Here is a 26063-nt window from a genome sequence, read left to right as displayed (position 1 = left end):
GGTGACGAATAACTTATGTAACATAGGGTGATGTAATAGACACTGCAGAAAATGGCAGTAAATTCCAGAATTAATTAATTGATATCACTTTTTGCAATCCTTATTTAATTTAAATTTAATGATATACTTGATCACTGGAGAACACAAATCGTCTGTCCATCACAATACTTCGAAGGACCTCCAGTTTTTCAGTACTTCAATTTCAACAAAGACTCAATGGGGTGGTGCATAAGGGAGGTGTTCGAGACTGCTCTGGACTACTTTAAGAGCACTAAACTTCCAGATTTTATTTAAACGATCGTTAAAAAAAAAATCATAATTTTGTTACAATTGAAGTACTGGATATTGCTGAACACTGCACGGGGTATTGTGTTCTATGAACTCTCCAGTTACGTCCGCCACCAAAGGTAGAAGGAGGTTATGTTTTCACCCCTGTGTGTCTGTCTGTTTGTCTGTCTGTCTGTTTGTCACCTACAGGTCACAATTTTTAAACCGATCTTCACGAAACTTCACTACATGTTAGAGTTTGTAATAAGGAAGAAGCCTATTGTTTGAGGTCAAATGGTCAACAAAGGCTGAGATTTCTAAAATCCTCAATTTTCATCCAATTGACTTGAAATTTGAAAAGGATTTATATTTCAGGTCACTGAATTCAACTCGCCAATTATTATTGAGGTCAACTTAGGCCAAAAGGACAACATATGCCGAATTTCTAAAATTGTCAATTTTCATCCGATTGACTCGAAGTTTGAAGAGGAGTTGCACATCAGGTCATTGAATTCAACATCTATTATTTTTGAGGTCAAATTTGTTTTAAGGATTTTGCAAGTATCGTGCTCTGCACAATGTCTTCTTCTTATTTGTTTGTCAATCGCCGACAGGTCACAATTCTAAACCGATCGTCATTAAACTTTACAAAGTTGTAGAGGTAGTCTCAACTGAGAAGCCCATTGATTTTGAGGTCAAAGGTCAGATTTCTGAAATCGTTATTTTTCATCCGATTAACTTGAAATTTGAACAGGATTTGCATATTGTGTCACTGGAGTGGGAAACCAACTATTTCAGGTCAAAATATCAAAGGTCAACTCAAGATTAAACTTCTAAAATCATCAATTTTTATCTGAAAAATCATCAATTTATATCTGATTGACTTGAAAATTAAATAGCAATTGCATAGTCCATCACTGAATTGGGAAAGCAACTATTTTTGAAGTCAAAAGGTCAAAGGTCAACTCAAGGTCAAACTTCTAAAATCATCAATTTCAATCTGAAAAACAATCAATTTTCATCCGATTGACTTCACCAAAATTGGCTTTGATTAATATTGTCAAATTTAATCTCGATGAAATGGACAATTTGATGTTTTCATGGCAACCGTTGGAGAGGGGGGTTGATTTTGCAAGTATCTTGCTCTGCACGACATCTTTTTCTTGTTTGTTTGTTTGTTTGTGTGCAGGATATCTCAAAAAGTTGTGAATGGATTTGGATGAAATTTGGTGGAGAGATTGGGTGTATGACAAGGACTAACTCGTTAGATTTTGGTGAAGATCCAGATCCGGATCCAACTACTCGAATTTTTTTTTTTAGTGATTCTTTCTTCACCATTGAGAGTTGGGACCAAAAACGATATATCACACGATATCTCAAAAAGTTGTGAATGGATTTGGATGAAATTTGGTGGAGAGGTTGGGTGTGTGCCAATGACGAACTGATTAGATTTTCGTGAAGATCTAGATCCGGATCTGGCGACTAGAATTTTTAAAGTGATTCTTCACCATTGAGAGTTTAGGCCAAAATGATACATAGCACGATATCTCAAAAAGTTGTGGATGATCCGGACTAAACTTGATGGACATGTTAGGCGTGTTACAAGGACAAATTACTTAGATTTTGGTGAAGATCCGAATCTAGATCTTGATGCGAGAATTTTTTAATTTTAAAGTGATTCTTCACCATTGAGAGATAGGGCCAAAAACGATGTATGCCATGACATTTCAAAAAATTATTGGGCCTGATATGTTCTACTGGATAAGGCATTGCATGGCAGAGGTAAGCAGTCTACCAAGTGCTCTTCTAGTTATTCCTTTAACAGTGAGCACAAAATAGTTCAACCTCGGTTGAAAGAAGCTGCTTAGTTGAGCAGAAATTCCAAAATGGCATGAATTTTAACAGGGGTGGAATTGCCCAGAGCAAACATCTCAAATTAATGATACAACGGTGCAGTGGAATTTGAGATCTGAGTAATCATAGCTCTGCCCCCTCTATGTATGACACAGCTACAGCAGGAACCAAACATACAACACGTACGTCGGCATCGGTTGGCTCATCGCAGGCATGGATCAGGGCCTGATTGGCATGTGCATTGGCGAGCACCGTCACATTACCATTCCACCGGTGCTGGCTTACGGAGAGAAGGGCTATGGTAGGAAGGTCAACACACACACATTTCCATTCACAAGTAAACTGTGGATTGCTCCAATTCACAAGAACTTGTCTGTTTGTGTAGCTGTCTTTCATGAGAATGACACTGAAAAACGTGGGTTGCTGCATGTCTTGAGCACAACTTGTGCAATTTTCCACGTGGTGAATTTGGAGCTGATAAGACAGCCGAGTGTCCTTTGCAAAGAGTAGGCCTTTGGTGGGAAGAGGGGAGGGAGAGGACTGTCACCGAATCGGTGGCGCAGTCACCCCTTAGTAATGATGCAGCAAGCAGACAGAACTCATGATGAACTTACATTCGTATATGCATGATTTTCATTCGGTAGCTTCATTTGTGAATATGCAAGTTTTTTTGTGGAACTGTTGTCCAAAAGATACGAGTACATTATATTAGTCCAAGCAAATTTCATTTGACTTTTGCAAGATAGACTTCCAAAGATTTTAATGAGTAATTTTCGATGGTAGGTATCTATTGCCTACTTTCAAATGGAAGAAGTTAAAATTAGACTTTTATTCCTCAAATCATTTATGTGAAAAATGTGTTCAGAACTGCATGCTCATGTCCTTACTTCATGATCCGTTTAGTATTTCAAGAAAAAGACTTTTCTGACCTGACTGTGTTGCTTTGCAGAACCTGTGATCCCTCCGCAAGCCAGCCTCGTCTTCAACGTGGTCTTGCTGGACTTGCATAACCCCAAGGACACAGTGGTCATAAAAACGACCTTTTCGCCAGATAACTGCACACGTCGTACACAAGCTAAAGACTTTATCCGCTACCATTACAACGGCACACTGCTTGACGGCACAATGTTCGATTCAAGGTTGGACAATTATTCCACTTTTATCATGCCATTGTCCCATTTAATAGCTGTGCAGGCCCCTTTGATTTGCTGCAAAATAGGCATTGCTGTTTCAAAGAGATATATATATATATATATATATATATATATATATATATATATATATATATATATCAGTGAATTCGTTTTGTGTGATTGGGCTTTTTGAGATCTTGAGGTCTTGAGAGTATCTTGAGATCACTATTTATGATTTCATTTACGTGTAATTTCTCTTGATTGTGACCTTTGCACAATCCTATGCTATGCCCTGAATGAACTGAAATGGGAGAGCTCTGATGAACACTCCTCTAGTTTTGAGAAATAGGACTTCACATACACAGCTATGCAGCATGTTCCATCATCAGATACATCATTCCATAATCCATATGCATCCCTCCTCGTTAAACCGAAGGAGCAGTTATTCCAGCCTTATCACATCACCACATCTCCCCTTTTCCAAACATGGAGTTACTTACTTGTCAACATCACCGACTGTGGCCAAGAGAAGCTCTGAACGTAAACTCAGTTAGATCATTACACGATAGCACCAATTCAACTTACCGCCCGATGGGCGATCTTGGTCCATGCATGCAACACATTCTTCTGATGCATACCTTTATTTTGGCAGTGTACAGGTAACTGATAGCTCTGCAGAGGCAAAAAAAACAAAAAAAACCCGGGTTACATGCATGAAGCAAAAACATACCTACTGTATATAATTCAAAACACCTCACTTCCCTGGAAAATTTGGGGACAGGAATACTGGGGTGTAAATGGTGAAGACTTGTAATACCAGGGAAAACCTGGAGGTGGGGCTACAGGATACATATTTACATTGAGAATTTGTGTCCCACCTTCCCCCATCTCCCCCCAAAGACCACCGGCAAAGATAAAAACACCCCGATACATTAAATGGGATCACACTGATCCAATGTAGCAAGTCTGGATGTAATCGGCCCAGAACTGTGGAGTAGCTTGACAAATAAACAAACACCGGTCCATGAATTATCGTAAGGATAAGGGAAGAAAGGGGGTAGTGATTGTGAATTTAACATTCCGTCTTTATTTACTTTTAATATTGTTCTTAACAAACGGGGACAGGAACAAGGCAGGTATGATAGGTCGAATGGCCTTCTCGTGCACCAAAGTTCCCTGTGTAACGGTGTTCAATGCGGAGGAGAGGACAGTTGGGGGTTGGGGTGCATGGAGTTGGAAGAGGGAGTTTGAGACATTGGAAAAGGAGTGGGGGGAATTGAGTACTTGGGGTTCAGGGCAGTTGAGGACTTGAAGAAAAGGGAAGAGCATGACTAGGTTGGGGGAGGTGGGGCAGAGAGGGGACAGAGTTGAGATTGAGTGGTTTGAGGCTTTTGAGGGGGGAGTTGAGGACTTTGGGTTGGGAGGGGGTTTGAGGATTTGAAGAAAGGGAGAGGGGAGCACAGAGTCTGGGTGTGTTGGGAGGGGGCAGAGAGAGGACCAAAGTTGGGAGAGGGAGGGGTGTTGAGGACTTGGGATTGTGTGTGTGTGTGTGTGTGTGTGTGTGTGTGTGTGTGTGTGTGTGTGTGTGTGTGTGTGTGTGTGTGTGTGTGTGTGTGTGTGTGTGTGTGTGTGTGTGTGTGTGTGTGTGTGTGTGTGTGTGTGTGTGTGTGTGTGTGTGTGTGTGTGTGTGTGTGTGTGTGTGTGTGGAGTTTGGGAACCTGGTCATATTTTACATTCTGCAGAATTTCAATAGTCCTCTGGGTCTTTTGTGTTTTCGGGATTTTTTGTTTCCTCTGATTATTTTGGGTCCTTTGCGTCCTTGGGATCATTAGGATTCTTCGAGTCTTTTGGGTCCTCAGGGTCGTTTGGGTGTTTTGGTTTGTGATGCAACATCCTGCCTGCAAAACACCAATCTGGCAGAGAGTCAAACCCAAATTAAACAGATCAAAGGTAAGTGCATTACCTCTACACCAGGGGATCCCAAACTTTCCCAACTCATGACACACCTGAGTAAATAGGTAATTTTGTGGAACTTCTGGCATGTAAGTCACTGTGGATAAGCATTTACAGTACCAACCAAAAACTGCATTATGAGAACGGAAGAATAAGGGTTTAAAATCACTTCATTGATCGTGAGGAATCTGATAGAGAATAATTATGATGGGCATTCAAAAAGTGCTACAAATTAGACACTCAGAATAGCCCAAGACATGCCGTGTAAAAAAAAAAATTCTTTATTTTTAAGTATTGGAGCATTCTGATGTGGAATGCGACACAACAAAATGATCATCATGATCTCCTGAGTTGATTAGGCCAATTAACTACAAAGAACCCGGACTAACTCCCAAGTTTTAAACGCACCCATGTTAAAGTGAATAGAACAGCTTAATTGGTCCTTCCACAGACGTATAATCTTCCAACATGAAGTAATCCTTGGTGAACGACAAGCTAATGCTCAAGCAGTACAGCAGATGGGTATGCAACAAGGCCTTGATGACCAATGAAAATTTTGGTCCAATGGGCCCACTATAAATTCTAAAGGGTGATTCTAAAAGGTAATAATTATAATGGGTTCTAAAGGTAATTCTAAAGGGTTCAAAAGGATTCTAAAGGGTAATTCCAAAGATTTCCAAAGGGTAATTCTAAAGGATTCTAAAGGGTTCAAAAGGATTCCAAAGGGTAATTCTAAAGGTTTCCAAAGGGTGATTCTAAAGGGTAATTCAAAAGGTTTCTAAAAGGAAATTCTAAAGGATTCTAAAGGATTCTCAAGGGTCATTCCAAAGGGTAATTCCAAAAGGTTCTAAAGGGTCATTCAAAGGGTAATTCTAAAAGGTTCTAAAGGGTAATTCTAAAGGATTCTAAAAGGAAATTCTAAAGGATTCCAAAGGGAAATTCAAAAAGGTTCCAAAGGGTCATTCTAAAGGGTATCTCTAAAGGATTCTAAAAGGAAATTCTAAAGGATTCTAAAAGGTCATTCTAAAGGGTAATTCTAATAGGTAATTTTAAAGGGTAATTCTAAAGGATTTTGAAAGGAAATTCTAAAGGATTTTAAAGGGTCATTCTAAAGGATAATTCCAAAAGGTTCTAAAGCAGGGGTTCCCAAACCCAGGGTCGTGACCCAAACATGAAACCCCCCCCTCAAAATCCGAGTTTTTGAGGGGGGGTTTCATGTCAAAAGCATTTTCTCTGACAATTTTTATCATAGGTACACTAGGTACCAGTATCATTTGGGTTGCGAGGCAAATGTGATTTCAAATTTTGGGTCATGGACAAAAAAGTTTGGGAACCACTGTTCTAAAGGGGCATTCGAAAGGGTAATTCGAAAGGGTAATTCTAAAGGGTAATTCTAAAGGGTCATTCTTAAAGGAAATTCTTAAGGGTCATTCTAAAGGGTAATTGCAAAAGGTTCTAAAGGGTCATTCAAAAGGGTTCTTAGTGTGATTTTTGTGCGATTAGTGCGATTAGTTCTTAGTGCGATTAGTGCGACAGGGTAATTAGTGCGATTTTTCAATATATATTTCGTAAGAAAATATAGAAATGCATTTTTTATTTATATTGCTGCGGGCTGGGGTCTGGCAGAGAGAACGACCACAAGGTGGGGGAAGTTACGTCGACTCCAACCAGACTCCCTGGAATTGTAGGCCGTCGCTCACGGCTAATTCCGTGACGCGGTGGGTCACTCAACCGACCGTGGACGCCAATACCTCAACCGCGTGGCGTAGGGTCCTCCTGTCTAGAACCAAGTTACCTAATTAACCACGCGGTTTCAACTACCGGGGAACCATGCCCTCGGTACGCCTTGCCCGAACCAGATACTCAACCGACTATGGTAGAGTACCAACTCCCAACTACCTTTCCAGATCGGATGCAGCCGAGTGGAACTGCCAAGGAGGTACCGGCAAGAAGGAATGTATTATCGGGAATAAAGACCTGGCTTCACTCAGATCCGCACCATGCTGGACCAAAGGAGGAAAAGACAAAAACGAGCTGGGAACATTTCTACAATGATTTATTTACACTAAGGCGAGGAAAAACATGTGGAACAGGAACAAGGTTTATTGGTTATGTTATTCAGGGGGAAAATGAGAGAGATGTAGTGCAACAATTATACAGCAACTTACCAAAGCAGACACAGAGCAGACTTACGTGAGAATAATAAAAGCAAGAATTACAATAATCAAATATCTTATACAATTTTACATAAAAGACAGGCGCCACACTCTCAGACAAAACAAACCCAACGAAAAGAAAAGGGGACCCTTTTTGCAGCCAGGAAGGGAGGGAGTTGAGGTCGCAGTTCTCGATACCTGAGAGTTTCGGGGGAAGGAGTGCTCCGTGGTGCAGCACCTGACAACAGTCGTTCAGTTCGAACCACAGCCGTCCGTGTGGAGTTCAGGTCCGTGGAGGAGCTCGAGTGGAGAGCACGGAGTCCAAGGTGGGAACAGGACCCGACGAGAGATCTGGTCGAGGTTGGGTGTGTGCGGACCATAACAATATATATACGTATATATAACCCTCATTATATATATATATATATATATATATATATATATATATATATATATATATATATATATATATATATATATATATATATATTTTTTGGTGTGTTGGACTTTTGTAAGTATCATCTTTAGTCGTATCATATCTTCTTGTAAGTGAAGTTAGATGATAATAATGATGATGATGATGATGGTGATGACTGATATAGAGGCCTTTGTAGGAATTGGTGATGTCTCCATTTTGAGGTAACTTGACACTGTGCTGGGATGTTGCAGCTACCAACGGAACAAGACGTACAACACCTACTTGGGAATGGGGTATATCATCAAAGGAATGGATGAAGGCTTGCTGGGAATGTGCACGGGTGAACATAGGACGATCACGATGCCACCACATTTGGCATATGGCGAACAAGGAGCAGGTACAACATGATTCTGCACCAGACATATAACGTGATTCTCCTTCTTAAATCTAAATCAAAATGAATTCACCAATCCTGAGAAATCTCTTCAGAGATGACGCCAAAAAGAAGTTTGCAAGCAAAGCATTTCAAGCATCAATGTCGGTCATAACTCGAACACAACATTACTCCCTGCACTGTGGTGAATTTGTGTGTGTGTGTGTGTGTGTGTGTGTGTGTGTGTGTGTGTGTGTGTGTGTGTGTGTGTGTGTGTGTGTGTGTGTGTGTGTGTGTGTGTGTGTGTGTGTGTGTGTGTGTGCGTGTGTGTGTGTGTGTGTGTGTGTGTGTGTGCGTGTGCGTGCGTGCGTTTATCACAGGCTCCATTCCTGGATCTGCTGTTCTCGTGTTTGACGTTATTCTTGTGGATTTCCACAATCCAACGGACGAGGTGCAGACAGAGATATTTGCCTTACCTGATAACTGCGTCCGCAAATCGCGCAAAGGGGACCTGCTGCGGCTCCGTTACAACACCACCCTGATGGACGGCACGCTGCTCGACTCATCGTAAGCTCTGACCCATGTCTCCTACCTCAAACGTGGCCTTTCGACACATCACAATGGAAGAATTATTGAAATAAAATCCATTTAATACAATTGTGTGTATAAAATAAGTGAGTATGCTTCATATTAATATATCTTTTCAAATTATTATAGAAGCTAATGTCATGCCAATCGGTTTACCTGTCTAATTGGAAATAAGTAACGATATATACATATATATATATATATATATATATATATATATATATATATATATATATATATATATATTTTTTTTTTTTGCAGCCACGGTTACCGAGACACCAGCTTGTCACTCAGGGGGATTAATCCCCAGTTGTCCTCGGTAGAGCAGGACCTGGGGCCACCGCTCACAATTAACATTGTGGTACAGTGGGTTGTTTTAAAACCACAAACACCACCCAGTTAACCACGAGTTCCAGTGTCCAACGTCGAATTATGCCATTTAACTAGAGGTCACGTGGTTACCTGAACGGGGAGCTCGCCCTCTGCAAAGCACCAATGTTATCTGATTAGATTTTAATTATGGCGGACGAGCGTTTTAACCGCTGGTGCGCGCCGACTATTTTTGGTCAAATCTGTGGTAATTACCTCCCAGTCTATCGCGGTTCGGACAATGCTAGACCAATGGAAGGAAAGGACAAACACGGACAGGTTGGAAAATGACAAATAATTTATTAATAATGAAATAAATAAATAGAAAGAACTTTTTATTTTCTGAGGTAAATAAATGGATGAATTCCAAAGCAAAATCAATTAAAATGACAGGAAAGAGACAGAGAGCAGATGTTTATCGGGGGTTGACTTACTTACAACTAAACACAGACAAGGGTACCCAGCAGATCATTGGGGGGGGGGGGGAGAAGAGTCGTCTTGCTCACCAGAGAGTAGTCGTCCGTGAAGTGAAAACGTCCTGAAATGTGTGTGTGAGTGTCTTGTCCGCTGCCAGCACCCAGCATTGCTGTGTGCCCACTCGCCAACAGCCTTGGATGCCAGTTGATGTCTGGGGGGCACCAAGATCGTCTGTCGCGGGTTTAGACCCTGGTGCTGCGATACGAGCAGCTCCTCACACTTCATGAAACTTGTGACGTCCAGTGACCCACATAGCCCGTTGGTGACTGACCCGTGCTTCACTCGTTGTTGGCGCTGCTCACACCCACACATTCGCTTGCTCAAGCACTGGAAAGGACAAATTGTCTCGATGGCGCTGGTCAGACATCCACACGCTCACTCGCTCGCTTCCTCGCTTGCACGTTCGCACGCTTCCTGGCTTGCACGCTTCCTCGCTTCCTCTCTGGCTCACTTCTTCCCTCGCACGTTTCAACTCTCACTTTCTTTTTGGCTCGCTTCTCTTCTCACGCGCTTCCTCTCTCGCTTTCTTCTCCTCTTGCGTGCTTCATACTCGCTTCTTCCCTCACGCACTTACACCCGCTTCTTGATCGTTTCTCGCGTGCTTCCTCTCTCGCTTACTTCTCTCTCTGTACGGACCTCCAATTCTTTTTATATATGCAGCCCGTCTCGGCGGGCGCAGAGTCCCCCCCAAGCTCACCCCGCCCCACTTGCGCACCGTTACCATGAAGACCCGTGCGCTTGAAAAAAGGGCGGGCCTCGGCGCTCACAAAAGAAACGTGTGAAATGTGTCTGTCGTAAAGAAAAAAAAGCTTCCCATAAGAGATCTATTCTTTACCCTTCTCAACGCATCACATTTAAAATCCCATGAGACATGGGGATGGGGCTAATCTGAACATGCATTTAAGGAAATAACTGTCTGAGGACCTGGATGTGTGGATGCATTCATCAGACAGGATTCTGAAATCCATAACAATATATTATACACACACATATATACAGGGTGTCCCAAAAGTCATCGAGCGATGAAGAAATTAAATAACATTTCTTTTTTGTAATAATTTATGATTATTTTTATACCAAAATAAAATTTACAAAATGGAGGTCGATTAGCTTTATTGATGAAAAAATGATGCAGCTTAGATGTCCTCCATTTTCGGCTTTGCAGAGACGGGCTCTTTCGACAGCATTTTTCATAACAGCGGACAGTAACTCTGGCTGCAGCCCTCGAATTTCTGCACAGATGTTGTCCTTGAGCTGCTGAATTGTATGGGGCTTATTGATGTACACACGCTCCTTTAGGTAACCCCAAAGAAAATAATCGGGAGGTGTCAAATCAGGAGAACGTGATGGCCAAGAAATTTCTGAATTTTGCGAAATTATTCGGTGTCCATGCTCTTTGGGTGAGAATAATTGATCGATGAAATTTAAAATAAAATTCCACGATTTTGGTTCTTTGTTCAGTTGTGAATTTTTCCATGAGCAATTTCCAAATGTTAATCTAAATTCTGAAAAGAAAAGAAAAACAAATTATGAAAAAACAGAAATGCTATTTAATTTCCAAATCCCGAGGCGACTTTTGGGACACCCTCATATATATATATATATATATATATATATATATATATATATATATATATATATATATATATATATATATATATATACATACACATATACATATGCATCTTCTTCTTCTTCTTCTTCTTTCGGCTGCTCCCGTTAGGGGTCGCAACAGCGGATCATCCGTATGATCCGCATAGTGATTTGGCACATGTTTTACGCCGGATGCCCTTCCTGACGCAACCCTGGTCGCCTCTTACGACACAGGGATATGGATACACCTATTTTAACTAGGGTATACGCCGGCCCAGTTTACTGGTACTCATTTCGCCGACCTCGGAAGGATGACAGGCTAAGTCAACCCCCTGGTGTATTAATTCAGTGGCTCAACGGGGCTTGAACTCAGGACCTTTTGGATCCCAAGCCACTGCCCTAACCACTGCACCAACACCAGGCTATACATATATATATATATATATATATATATACATACATACAGTATATATAAAAATATAAACATATATATACATATTATGTATATATCCAGCCCTCTCCCCTGGCTCTTCTGCAATCCCCCACACTTTCAAAAATGCTCCTTACCCTTCCCCCCTTTTCCCTTGTCCTATCCTCCTCCCCCTGCATCCACAGCCTCCTCCCCTCCCTCTTCCTTAACAGTGTGGACCTCAAACATCCGTGGCCTTTGCTCAAAACTGACAGATCTTTCCATGCAGATCACCACTGACAACCCAGACATAATTTGTTCAACAGAAACTTTCCTCATTCAAGACGTCTCTGACTCCCTTGTATTTCTCCCTGGTTGCTCCCTCTTCCGGTATGATAGACCTCAGCCTCGTCCTGGTGGTGGAGTTGCTCTCTTCATCAAAGACTCTATTCCTCACTCTCCATGCACTGCCCTCACTCGCCCACACCCCCAGGAATACCTCTGGCTATGGCTTCCCCTCCATTCCCACCTCATGTTTATATGTGTTTTACCTCATTGTACCATCCACCAAACAGTGATGACTCCATTTACACATTGCTCACCAAAAAACATGGACCAACTTCTATGCTCTCATCCAAACTCTCTCTTCCTCATATGTGGTGACTTCAATTGTCATCATGCCAGTTGGCTGGGTGTGGGTACCTCTCTCACCTGTCATGGCGCTTCAGCAAAAGTCTTCTGCGACTCATTGGAATTGACACAATCTGTCAACTTCCCAACCCAGATCTCACCCAATGGTACTCCATCTCTTCTGGATCTAATTTTGACAAATTTCCCTGAAAATATCTGCTGTTCTTCCTCCGCTCCAATCGGTTCATCTGACCACATGCTTGTCAAAGTAAACATCTCTCTGGCTATTGTTAGAGAACCACCTCAGTGCCGTCGAATGTGGCATTTCACTCAGGCCGACTGGCAGGTCTTCAAGCAACCATCAAACTTATAGACTGATCTCCCCCGACTTTACTTTCTCTGACATCAACTCATCCTGGGAATTCTTTCAAAGAAACTTGCTCTCTCTCAGGCACAGATTTATCCCATGTTATCTTCAGTTGTCCTACCCTTCCTCCTGCCCATGGTGCACTGAAGCTTGTGGCGAGGCAGTTGTCCTGAAACAACTTGCCTTCGCCTCAACGAAGGCAAATCCAAATGATGGCAATCTCAGTTCCTTCCACAAAGCTCAGAACAAGTGTGTGTCTACCTTCAGGTGAACCAGAAAACAACATCTTTCGAATCTCAAGTCTGAACTCTCAAACCTGTTTCTCTTCCTCCAAATCCTGGTGTTATCAAGTTCAGTCTGTTTCTCGTGTACATTCCCCCTCCATCCCCTTCCTCAGCTGAAATGGTCGCACAGCTGACACTGCACATGAAAAGGCTAAAGTCCAAACTCTTGTTGGCTTCAAAATCTTGTGTCCCAAACCCATCACTTTGTGAACTCACCTTACCCAGTCACACTCAGCTGTTCCTGGACTCTGTGTCCTTCTGACAAAGTGGAGAGCTTTCTGCCAAACCTCGACTAATATATATATATATATATATACATATATATACATATACATATACATATATATATATATATATACACATACATATATATATATATATATATATACACATACATATATATATATATATATACACATACATATATATATATATATATATATACACATACATATATATATATATATATATATACATATATACATATATATACATATATATACAGTATATATTGTTGCGAATTCGCGCCCGCCGGCGTGCGATCGGCCGCTCGACTCGAATGGCGGCCGCCTCGCTCACCGGAATGGACAATTCAGTCGTGACCCTCTCGGACCAACGCCGGGAGCGAGTCACGGGTGGGGGTTTAACCTCACCACAATCGTGCCAATTGCCCACCCGCGCAGGATAGGGTCACTCACCAAATTCGACCTACCGAAGTACCTGCGCAAATGGTCGACCGGGCGATCGCACCACGCCACAGGCCGACTCCAGACACGAACCGCTTAAGCGGTCTGTTCCGTCCTACAGTGATAACCGAGCGGTGTTATTGTCGGCCTCGACGGTTCCGATTAATTATCGGGCGTATTAAGCCCACTACGAACCCTTTACGTGAAGCAGGATGGAGGGTCAATAAAGAAAAGACGAAGCGAAATGGGAAAACAGTTCACACAATGCACATTTATTACGCGACACACGGAAAGCACACATATACAGCCAAACAGTCAAAATGCACATGTAGCAGTTACAACAAAAGAAACAACGACGCAGAGTTACTCCCGACTACGCGCACACACGGCAACACTTATACAGTTCTACTTTACACACGGCGCCAAAACACATTTACTCAAAAGGAAAGGAAAGAAGCCACCCTCATAGACAAGGGGGCAGACGGGCCTGTAGGCCAATATGCGCGCGTGACCTGAAGGAGCGGCCAGGTCCGCGAGACCGGGTGGGTCCCACCCGCGTCCTCATGACGCGTTGGCGGACGAGCCGCAGATGTGGCCGCGTGGCTGTGCCTCGACTCCGTGCTCCTTGGCGGGTTTCATTGGCACGACGTTTGGAGTGGGGTGGGAACGGGGCCCGCTTTTTGCACTATCTCAGCGCGGGGGAAAGGGGGAATTGTTGATGCCTTGGGGGAGGAGAATGGCTGGCTGGCTTGGGTCCCGCGACGAGCGATCTCACACCGCGACCTCATCGCCGACCCCCGTCCTTCTCGCCTTGGACCCGAGCTCCTTGGCCTCTTCCCGCAACTCTCCTCAGCCGACTGCAGAACCCAACTCGATGACTTCGCCACCCGACTCGACTCTCTGCCACACCGATGGCTCGACTCACTCTTTCTCTGCCAACACACACTGCTACTGCCACATTCTGCCACTGCCACACTCTGCTCTCCAACCAAAAACGGACTCTGCCACGATTCTCCTTGCGCTCGCCGTTTTATAGGCCGGCAGGAGAAAACAATATGCTAATTTCTGGATCAGGATGACCTCGGGGGCGGAGCCACGCTCGCCAATTGGACGGAGGAAAATTGGGCGTGAACCTCCCCTGATCCGAGAATTTGCATACATCGATTTCACACAGACGCGCTTGGAGGCGGGGCCAAGCCGCTCCGTGCTTGCTAATTGGATGGATCAGAAGGGGGCGTGTAGCGTTCTTGATCCGAATTCTCCCTCGGAAAGGCCGCTATTTGCACTCGCGGCTCGGTGCGTATCGCTGAACGAGCCCAAGACAGCCCGACGCTCAGTGTTCACAGGTGGTGCGGGAATGGCCTTAGAAGGAGAGAGGTGAGGGTGGTGGAGGGTTTATCGGTGGTGGTTTGATAGTTATGGCGGTTGAGACGTGGTTGGTTGAAAATAAAGATAGAACAGAAAAACGGCTATCTCAAAGCGTCGCAGCCCGAATGAATCACATAAATTCCCTCTAAACAACGGGTTTGGGGCTAACTACACATGTACTTAGAGTTATCTCACCTACGGGCCCTGAATGGTGGTTTGCGAATTTCCACAGCCGTAGCAATTATATATATATATATATGTATATATATATATATATATATATATATATATATATATATATATATATATATACATATACATATATACATATACATATACATATATACATATACATATATACATACATACATACGAGGTGTGTTCAAAAATAATCCAACCTTAATTTTTCTTGCGTAAACAAATGAAGCTAGGGAGACGTGGTTTGGTGCACGTATGTAGGCGATCCTAATCCGTATGCATGAATATTTTCCCGCTTGCAGAAGCTGTCAGTCGCCGACAGATCGCTGATGAGTGAGGAAGTGTAAGTGAGCGCCGTCGGGTTTTCGTTTTTGACAAAAAGACGGATCACTGTGGTCTCATCACCAGTGATCACTGTGTTGAAGAAGTTGAGATCGCTGTTCACAGTCTCCAGCATGTCCTGTGCGATCTCCAAACGGAGTTACTTCTGCTCGATCGTTAGCAGCTTTGGCACGAACTTCGCTGAGATTCTCGTTAAGCCCAAATCCTCAGTCACAATGGAATGAACGGATCCAATGCTGACGCCCGCCTTGTCTGCAAGTTCTCTGATCGTGATTCGACGATCATGCATCAGCAGGGTCCTCACTTGGTCAATGACTATCTCATTTTGGGATGTTGAGGGCCTCCCAGAACGTGCTTCACTTTCCACTGATGTGCGAACATCTTTGAAGCGGTTGTACCACTCTTTTATCTGTGTGGTGCCCATTGCTTCGTTCCCGAAGGCCTGTTGAATATTGTGGATCATTTCCACTTGAGAATCGCCAAGCTTTACACAAAATTTGATGCAGTAGCGTTGTTCAAGTTTTTCCGTCATTTTGTCAAAAACTAAAATCCGATGGTGCTCACTTCCACTTCCTCACTCATCGGTGGTCTATCGTCGACTGACAGCTTCTACAGGCGGGAAAATATTCACACATACGGATTAGGATCGCCTACATACGTGCACCAAACCACACCTCCCTCGCTTCATTTTTTTATGCACGAAAAATTAAGGTTGGATACTTTTTGAACACACCTCGTATACATACATAAATAAATAAATATATATATATATATATATATATATATATATATATATATATATATACACATAAATATATAGTACATATACACATATATATATATATATACACACACACACACACACACACACACACACACACACACACACACACACACACACACACACACACACACACACACACACACACACACACACACACACACACACACACACACACACACACACGTGGATACAAACAAACACGACATAATAGTGACCGAAGCTTTACGTGCTGCGCTCTTCAGGGTAAAAATCGCAGCAAGTGAAGAAGGAAGTGAAGGCATGTGCTTTATACGCAGTTTTCAATAAGGTAGACGCTGATTGGTTCAACCGTAATGACGTCACGGTTAATCCGAACGCCCATTGGTCGGCTCATCATCTTCACCTCGAGCTCCCATTGGCTGGAACAGAGTTGGTCGATGATTGACGTTTGCAACAACATCCTGGAGAGAGGGGGGATTGGTTTCCGCTAAGGTCCATTCACCATTTGTTACCGTACTTCCCTTGATCTTTCCATGCTGAAAGAGACACAGAGATCGAACAATTCCTTTTGACGACATAGTATTGGATCGGTGGTAAGGATGAAGGTTGCTTCCAACATACGGAAATGAAACGAGCTCCGACCTCGGCTCAATATCCTGAACATATCTGCATTGTACTGGTCTGCACAGATAGGGTTGGCAACCAGTTTAAGTGCCGATGTGAAGCTCGGTACGTGGGCCGCACAAAACTAAGATTGGCTGATCGGATCAAACAACACGTCCCCTTGGCGATTCGAAGAAAGATTGTGAGGGTTAGAACACAACCAGTGCGAGCATGGAGAAATATCCAGCAACCACCAGTTACTGTACCTGCTTCATCTGCCATTGCACAGCACCTGGTTGCCAACCCTATCTGTGCAGACCAGTACAATGCAGATATGTATTGAGGATATTGAGCCGAGGTCGGAGCTCGTTGCATTTACGTATGTTGGAAGCAACCTTCATCCTTACCACCGATCCAATACTATGTCGTCAAAAGGAATTTGTATGATCTCTGTGTCTCTTTCAGCATGGAAAGATCAAGGGAAGCATGTTAAGAAATGGTGAATGGACCTTCGGGGAAACCAATCCCCCCTCTCTCCAGGATGTGGTTGCAAACGTCAATCATCGACCAACTCTGCTCCAGCCAATGTGAGCGCGAGGTGAAGATGATGAGCTGGCCGTTCGGCCGTTCGGATTAACCCTGATGTCATTATGGTTGAACCAATCAGCGTCTACCTTATTCACACCTGCGTATAAAGCACACGCCTTCACTTCCTTCTTCACTTGCTGCGATCTTTACCCGGAAGAGTGCAGCACAAAAAGCTTCGGTCACTATTATGTTGTGTTTGTTTGCATCCATATTAAAGTTCTGTAGTACCAAACATCTGTGTATATATATATATATATATATATATATATATATATATATATATATATATATATATATATATATATATATATATATATATATATATATATATATATATATATATATATACATATCGTGTTGTGGTTCTGGGAACCGCATCCCTCCAAAGCAATGGCATCCGTCATACGGTGGTCCCCAGACAGTTATTTCATTCATATCCAGACAGTTATACCCTTCCTCCTTGTCTCATAGGACAAACCGGACAAGTGCGTTGTGTGAATCTCATAGTTAGGTCTGATTTTTTCTCTAACTTTATTCCCACTTTTTTTTCTATTCCTGAGGTAAATCCAAGCTGCGGTGGCCTGTAAAAGCCGCGGCCACGCCCTTCATGTAAGAATGCGTCCTCACAGAAGACCAAAAGGAACAAAGCACCAAACGCCCACGCTGCACAGAACATGTGCAGCACAGCGATAACCCCCACCCACTGTGCAGAGAAAATAGGAAACATAACCAACACGACGGCACCGCTGCAGGAATGCCGCGCCCAGGGTAATTTCAGAACACACCAAATGCCAACGCTGTACAGTCCGCACACGGCGCACTCTTTTCATCCCAAATCTCCATCTAATAATTATGTCGATACTCTTCAACCTAATCCTATATCGAATAATTATCTCCAATCTTTTCCCTCAATTCCTGACACAGATCAGGGCTGGCACCGTGCACACCACCGCTTTTGATAAATGACTGCATGCTCAATGGTGGTGGACCCATGCGCAGCCCCGGGGTAATTTATTATCGTACACAGAGCAGGGCACAAATGGCACACATCTTGTTCGAGTCTGTGCATGTGTTTACCATAGCATCTCACCGTCGGTCTTCGCTGACCACCGCAGACGTCTTCTCCCCTCTCCGCCCGGCGAGGCTGTTGCCAAGCAAAGGCTGGCTGTACGGCTCGGGCCGCATGGTGTGCGGACAGGCAGCGGATTGACCGGTGCTGACCGCCGGTCACCAGTGCATGGCCCGGGAGTTCGCTGCAGGGCGATTCGTGTCACGGTGTTCGGAGGGAGACGATTCCGCAGCTTGGAATCATCTTGTCGGATGTAAAGTGGAGCCGCTTCCAGCCATCACGGCTGGGCCGTGTGCTGGCCGGGCCCAACCAGAGCGCCCGATTCGGGTGACGACACCGCTTCGGGTCGTCGCCCCCGCCCCGCACCACAGGGTCTATAAAAGGATGGGTCGTAGGGCCGTTCGCGCGCTCCCCATCTGCTGGTGGTTTTCCGTTACTACTCATCGCTCATGGTTCCTGTCAGCTCGTCCTGCTCTGTTTGGCCTGGGATCGACAATTCGCCCATTCGCCTGCTGGCTCCGCCCTTCTTCACCAACTCGCCGCTGACTCTGCCCATCCACCGGATCCTGTCTGCCACTACGCCCACTCGCTTTTGACTCCGTCTCTCTCCACCCACTAGCCTCTGACTCCGCCCAAAGTCCCTCCTTCACGCCTGTCAGTCTTGCCCCATTCTCTGGATTGACGCTTAGCTGCACAAAGTTCCACGAAGCGGGAGACGACGTGCCAGCTGTCAGGGAGGTATCGCCCAACGGAGCATCCCCCACAACGTGCTGGGTGGTGCGGTCGGTTAATCGTGCAAGGTATTGAGAGACCGCTGGCCTCATCTCCTCTCCTTTTTCTTCTCCTTAACTCTTCATCAGGTGTGTGTGTGTGTGTGTGTGTGTGTGTGTGTGTGTGTGTGTGTGTGTGTGTGTGTGTGTGTGTGTGTGTGTGTGTGTGTGTCATGGCGCCTGTCCTTGCATAAGTTAAGTGTGTAGAATAATTATATCGGGATAACTCTGCTCCGTGTCTGCTTTTGTAAGTTGCTTGTATTATTGTCGGAACCACACTTTTCTTCCTATCTCTGCTTACACATAACAATAAAACTCAATTAATTGTGCCACATATTTTTCCTCGCCTGCCTGTAATAAATCCCTTTTTGTAGAAATGTTCCCAGCTCGTTTTTATCTTTTCTTTCATTGATCCAGCATGGTTCGTATCCTAACCGAGCCGAGACTTTATTCCCAACGATCCGTTCCTTTAAGCCGGTACATCCTTGGCAGTGTTGCTCGACTGCATCTGATCCTGTAAAGTGATCTGGTTTGGACAAGGCGTACGGAGGGTGTGTCCCCCGTTAATTAGATCACGTGATTATTGTTTCGGTAACCGGATAAACTAGACGGAGGACCCTAAGTCATGTGATTGAGTTATTGGCGTTAGCGATCTGCCACGTCACGGAATTATCCGTGTGCGACGACCTACAATTCCGAGGAGTCTGGTGGAAACCTGAGGTGGCTTCCCCGCCCCCCCCCCCCTTGGTCTTCTCACTAAACCCCCGGCCTGCAACAATATATCTATCTATATATAATACATATATGTATGTATGTATATATACATATATGTAAACATCGTGATGTCAATAAACAATCGTCAATGTTCCTATTTCTACTCTATCAATTATGTAGGCGAGGCAACAACCTTTGGGATAATACTCATGCATACGAAGTTTTATTTTTTGATTTATTTATTTTCATCTCACAACTCATAAAGAATAGATCATTTAAACTTTTATAGCTTCATCTGGTTATTATATATGTGAACGTGGAATGCTAGTCCAGATATACACTAGTGACAGGTTGCATCAGTGGAGAATGCACCAATGGATTTCACTCATTTGGGAAAATCTATTGTTGTACGAATACGTGTTACCCTGTTCATCTGATTTGTGAAATTGGTATAAATCACATTGGTTTTCCTTCTTATTTGTTTCCCATTTATCTGATCTCTTTGATGTTGTGATGTTGTTTTTGTTTCCATTAGCCTTTGCTGCCTAAAATAAATAAAATGATATGATCCTCTTTGGAAATAACACAAAATATACTTGGACAGTACTGATAGTGAGGCTTGCAATGTGTTGTTTCTTTTGTGACAGAGATATGTACGGTAAAACGTACAATGTCGTTCTGGGCTCTGGACGCTTGGTGAGTGGCATGGAATCTGCCTTGGCTGGGATGTGTGTGAGCGAGAAACGCCGTGGCACTATCCCTCCCCACCTTGCTTATGGAGAAGAGGGCATAGGTCAGTTCCCTACTTTCCTACATGTGATTATGCTCATCCAAAAACTGCTTGTTCTGGAGAGGTTTTTTTTTTTTTTTTCCAGAAATTGTAATTTTGTTAATTTTCAAATGCATTTTCCCATCATACCCCACTTGATGTTTTGAGCTGTTTTACGATGAGATTTATATTCTTTTTGTGTCCTTTTCATACTGCTGAATACCAAGGCCAAAGACAATATGATGTTGAGAGAAACCATGAACCCTTCTTTTTCCTGTCAGAAAAGAGAAACCATGAACCCATCTTTCCTCAGAAAAGGTTGTATGCCTGTTGTGGGCTTAGTGGTTAGGGTGGCTGGCTTGAGATCTTAGGTCCCTGAGTTCAAGCACTGTCGGCCACAGAATTAACACCAGGTGGGGTTGACTCAGCCTGTCATCCTTCCAAGGTTGGCAAAATGAGTACCAGTGTACTGCTATAGGGGCACAGCATCAGCGACATCGTCGCGCCCCAACAAAATGATAGCTACTCGGTAGCTAAGCTGCCATACGCAAGAAGAAGTTGGAAAAAAATCTTAAACATGCCAAAATGATACAAACATATTGTTATACACCTCTGTGTGGCAATTTACAATACCTCGAGAGCAGAACTCTTAATGATGCAATCTCAGATGGCCAATGAGGCATGCAGATATGTTTCTCAAAATTTCACAAACGGTTCAATTTAGAGCCTAATTGTACAATGGAAGCGAATAAGTAACGTCACCTTGATTATATATATAAAAAAATTATTATTGGCAGAAAAAACACAAATGACCTGGAATTGAAAAACAAAATCAAAAACAATCAGTAGTTATAATGCTGAAGGTCAGTAGGAGAAACTAAAGAACAGGGGGAAGGGAAAGTCAATGGGGATGGATGAAAAGAAAAGAAAAAAAAGAGTAACATGATCAATCAGTCTTGATAGAAGGCACTGATAGTGGGACAACATGAGCAGTGAGAGCTGGAAAGAGCACAAAAAAAAAGAAAAAAAGATATCATAAATGGCAACCTCCAAAGCCACTGTGTCGAATGATGAGTGTGTTTGTTGAAGCAAGTCCTCGTCATAGGAGTTGCAATCAAGATGGCATCGCAGGCTCAGGTAAAGGTTGCATGCAAGAGTATTTCATGCTCATACGTACTTCACAACTTTAACATTGCCCTGTTGGCAAGGAACATGATTTCTATTTCCTAATGGTGCATTGGGGCCCACATTTCCAACTTTATAACCATCAGTTAGTTCGCAATGAGGTCCACAAAAATATACTTTATGCATTTAGAATGATTGAATACCCAGTGATTCAACAATCTGTCACCCCTTAGTTACTTCCTATTTTTATTTTTTCTTCGAATTATAATTGCTGCATTATATGAGCAGAGCTTTGGCTCAGTTTTGATTTCCGTTTTGCTTGTGTGTGTGCAGCTGGAGACGTCCCAGGCAGTGCAGTGCTTCTTTTTGACGTGGAACTTATTGGGCTTGAGGAGGGCTTACCTGATGGGTACTTGTTTATCTGGCATGATGAGGTGCCCTCAAACCTTTTTGAACTCATGGATGGAGATAAGGATGAAAAGATCACACTGGAAGAGGTAATATTCACAGTATTATACAAAGCATTGCGATCACATATATCCAAAATCAGGTTGGCCTGTTTCCATTCCCATCTGAACCGGTGGCTTGGAAAGCAGGTTCAAATCCAATGTAATAGATGTATTTGTCCCAATTGCAGGTTTTTGTGATGACCTATGGTAAATACATGACAATTATTTGCTGAGTCTGTCATCAGTGGTTGGAGATATGATTAGCCATTGAATATTATTGGACAGGCATACAGCCTTGAATGATCATTTTAGATTCTTTAAAATAAAAAAATAAAAAATTCCAGAAGCTGAAATAAATTTTTTGCCCTTTCCTTATGTTTTGCTATTGTCTCACAACAGCAACAGCAGCCTGCCTGGCTTTTTGACCAAGAATGTGCAGCACTTGTTGGATCGGCAATGATGATATTTGTTCTCTCTCCACTCCAATCCTTGCCAAACAGTTTTCTTCCTATATCAAGAAGGAGGTGGATAACGGAAAGGGGCGTCTCGCACCTGGCTTTGAAGCTGACTCAATCATAAAGGACATGTTCAGTAACCAAGATCGCAACAAGGATGGGGAAATTTCAGCCCCTGAGTTCAAACTCAAAGCGGACGAGGATTTGGAAAAGCACGATGAGCTCTAAATCCATCATTGTGCTTCATTTTATCATTCTCTTCAAACTCCGTTTACTTTTCACACTCCATTGGAATCTTTTGTTTCCCCTCGCTCCATTATCAAGCCATTTTTGGTTCATTTTCCGGTTTTAGGTTGTAATTGCTTACTCGGTAAGTTTGCCTTAAATGTCTCGATGCTTTGCTATTTGTTTGTCCCAAGTAAAATTGGATTATGCTTTACACGATAAATCCCTCTGACTTTCTGTTGTAGAATAATGTCCGTTTTCCCCCGAATTCTATTCATATTTTGCCAGTTTGGCAAAAGATTGTACACCAGCCAAAAAGGTTCTCAACATTTTTGTACCAAAAGTAAAATCTTACCAACTTTGTACATCTGGTGTTGCATGATATAGACCGGGAAGGTTGATGAGACAAAGATCAAATTAACTTTTTTTTAAAAACAACATTTGTACATTTCATGATGCTGCCTTTACGTATTTGTTCTTTTTCTTTCTTTTTTTACAAAACAAGAAAGCTATTTTATTGTTTTCAAAACACTGAAATTGTTTGTTCGAGTTTGTTTTCAAAAGTATCTGTTTTCTTTCTTTCTTTTGCTTCTTTCGACGTACAAATTGGCAACAAAAATACACACTTCCTTCAGTTTTTTTGCTTGAACAAAACATGTGACAGTTTTTATTTTGTATGCAAACAAAACAAACAATCGTTCACCTAGAAACAAATATATTTGTTATGATTAAAAAGGTAAGTGTTGAAAATTAAACGATGTCTGAATATTGCTTCAAATTTTTTTCTTTTATTTGCAAAGCTGGATATTTTGCCGTTTGAAGCACTAATAATTATGCAAACTCAAGAGCGGTCTTAATTATTTCCGCTGAAAGACCAGGCTCATTGGGATAAATTGCCAATGTGAAAGTGCACGTCAAACTTAGCATCACGGAGTGAAAATTTTCAACCATAAAGTTAGTGAATTGAGATTTTTACGGGCCATGAGCATGCAATTCCTGATTTTTTTTCTTTAGCTATGAATTGCCATTTTTTTTCCTCCATGAATAAAATGCATTCATCTTCTGGATTCCCAGCTGCATGATCAACAAATGAGCCTTTTTGTCATTCGATTAGTGAGGGTGGTTGTTACAATTTCCATGACAAGAATTGCTTTTAAATGAGCATTCTTTCATTATGCGAGAAAATGCTCCTGGAGTACAGTATAGTTTTAGTACTTGCTGTTTGGTTAAAAAATTGTCGTTTGTGCTCAACGTCTTCGCTGAATAATGAGGAGGATATTTTGGCCTCAGCAAAATATGCTTAAAACCATTAGTAGATAAAATCTCGATACAAATGTCTTTATCTTTGGAAAAGACCACTGCTAGCAACAGCTTGACTGCAACAGAACACAATATTTGCCCATGTGCCATGGGTTGAGAATGAAACAAGAACAAGGCTATATGGGAGAGGGCACAGTCTTTGTAGTGAATGTTCATTTGTTTCTGATACTCCAGGAAATATTGAGGGCTGTTTGAAACATGTACTCTGTGTGTTGTTCAAATTTTTTTTGGCATCATGCAAAATGTTAGAGTTTCATTCTAGAATGTTTACATGGTAATTATGACTGTGATTCCTACGTTGGTTTCATTAATTTGTTTTCATGATGAAGACATGTTGAGAATTAAAGTTTGAACTTCATCACATTTTCATGAGGTCATTATCAACCCGTACCTCTGATTATGTTTTTAAATTTCGAAAACATGAGCCTCATTACATTTTACCTGGAATTTTTTTTTTTTTTACGTGTTCAAATAAAAACTTTTTTGAAACCCTGAAATGAAAACATGTAAAATCCATCACTTATTACCTCCTCCACCAAAGGTGGATGGAGCATGTGTTTTCACTTCTGTTTGTCTCTGAGCAGGATATCTCAACGTTATGGATGGATTCGGACAAAACGTTGTGGACAAGTTGGGTGCGTGAGAAGAACAAATTGATTAGATTTTGGTGAAGATTCGGATCACGATACTTGAATTTTCTAAGTGATTCTTCACCATTGAGAAATGGGGCCAAAAACGATATACAACACGATACCTCAAAAATTATGGATGGATTCAGATGAAACTTGGTGGTGAGTTGGGTAGGTGACATGAACAAGCACATTAGATTTTGGTTCAGGTCCAGATGCAGATCTGGCCCATCATTGGGATGCAAACTGCTGAGCCTGGCAGAGGTATGTGCTCTTCCGACCGGATGCCATTCTAGTTCTACATGAAACTACTGGATTGGAGTCAAATTTAGATAAACTAGCAGAATATCCGCCCTATGGGGTAATCTTATTCCAAGCATGCAACATATTCTTCTGACGCATACCTTTATTTGGGCATGCATCGGCAACTGACAGCTCTATACATGCAAAAAAACCCATGAAGTTATGTGCATGAAGTAAAAAACATACCTCCTGCTCATAATTCAAAACAGTTCACCACACTGGAAAACGTGGTGACAGAATTACTGTATTGTAAATGGTGAAGACTTGTAATACCATCCCCCTTCTGGAGGCAGTGCTACATGATACACATTTACATAGAGAATTTGCGTCCGTACCCTCCCCCTCCAAGACCACCGGAAAAGATTAAAAAAAAAAAACCCATAAAATATACTAATTGGGGTCATGCTGATCAAATGCAGCAAGTCTGGATATAATCGGCCCAGAACTGTGGAGTAGCTCGACAAACAAACAAACACCGGTCCATGAATTATCGTAAGGATAAGGGAAGAAAGGGGGAAGTGATTGTGAATTTAACGCTCCGTCTTTATTTAGTTTTAACAGTGTTCTTATTAAAAACGAGGACAGGAACAACACAGGCATGATAGGCTGAATGGCCTTCTCATGTGCCAAAGTTCCCTGTGTAAAGTTGTTAAGAACAGGAAGAAATTGTGAGGGGAGGACAGTGTTTGGGTGTGTTGGTCGGGGGTGCAGACAGAGAACAGAGTTGGGAGCGGGCATTGAGGGCGAGTGTGCGTGTGTGCGTGTGTGTGTGTGTGTGTGTGTGTGTGTGTGTGTGTGTGTGTGTGTGTGTGTGTG

The 26063-nt window shown here is 42.6% G+C and overlaps 1 protein-coding gene across 1 annotated transcript in view; it reads left to right on the top strand.

Moving 5' to 3' along the window:
* The window catches only part of LOC147032255 (peptidyl-prolyl cis-trans isomerase FKBP9-like), a 31350-nt gene extending 7033 nt beyond the window's left edge, over positions 1-24317 (top strand). Inside the window, exons 4-10 of the mRNA XM_085869678.1 lie at positions 2277-2422; positions 3071-3260; positions 8033-8178; positions 8535-8721; positions 20620-20765; positions 22200-22363; positions 22816-24317. Of these exons, the coding sequence (XP_085725804.1) occupies positions 2277-2422; positions 3071-3260; positions 8033-8178; positions 8535-8721; positions 20620-20765; positions 22200-22363; positions 22816-22998 (1162 nt within the window). The 3' untranslated portion in view covers positions 22999-24317. The remainder of the gene's footprint in view (positions 1-2276; positions 2423-3070; positions 3261-8032; positions 8179-8534; positions 8722-20619; positions 20766-22199; positions 22364-22815) is intronic.
* Positions 24318-26063: the final 1746 nt, after the last annotated feature.

The sequence above is a fragment of the Eptatretus burgeri genome, chromosome 2, assembly GCF_056783735.1.
Source record: "Eptatretus burgeri isolate ZD-2024b chromosome 2, Ebu_testis_v1, whole genome shotgun sequence".
NCBI classification, from domain to species: Eukaryota; Metazoa; Chordata; class Myxini; order Myxiniformes; family Myxinidae; genus Eptatretus; species Eptatretus burgeri.
The sequence above is the reverse complement of the archived record's forward strand: the minus strand, read 5'-3'. Positions and strand labels throughout refer to the sequence as shown.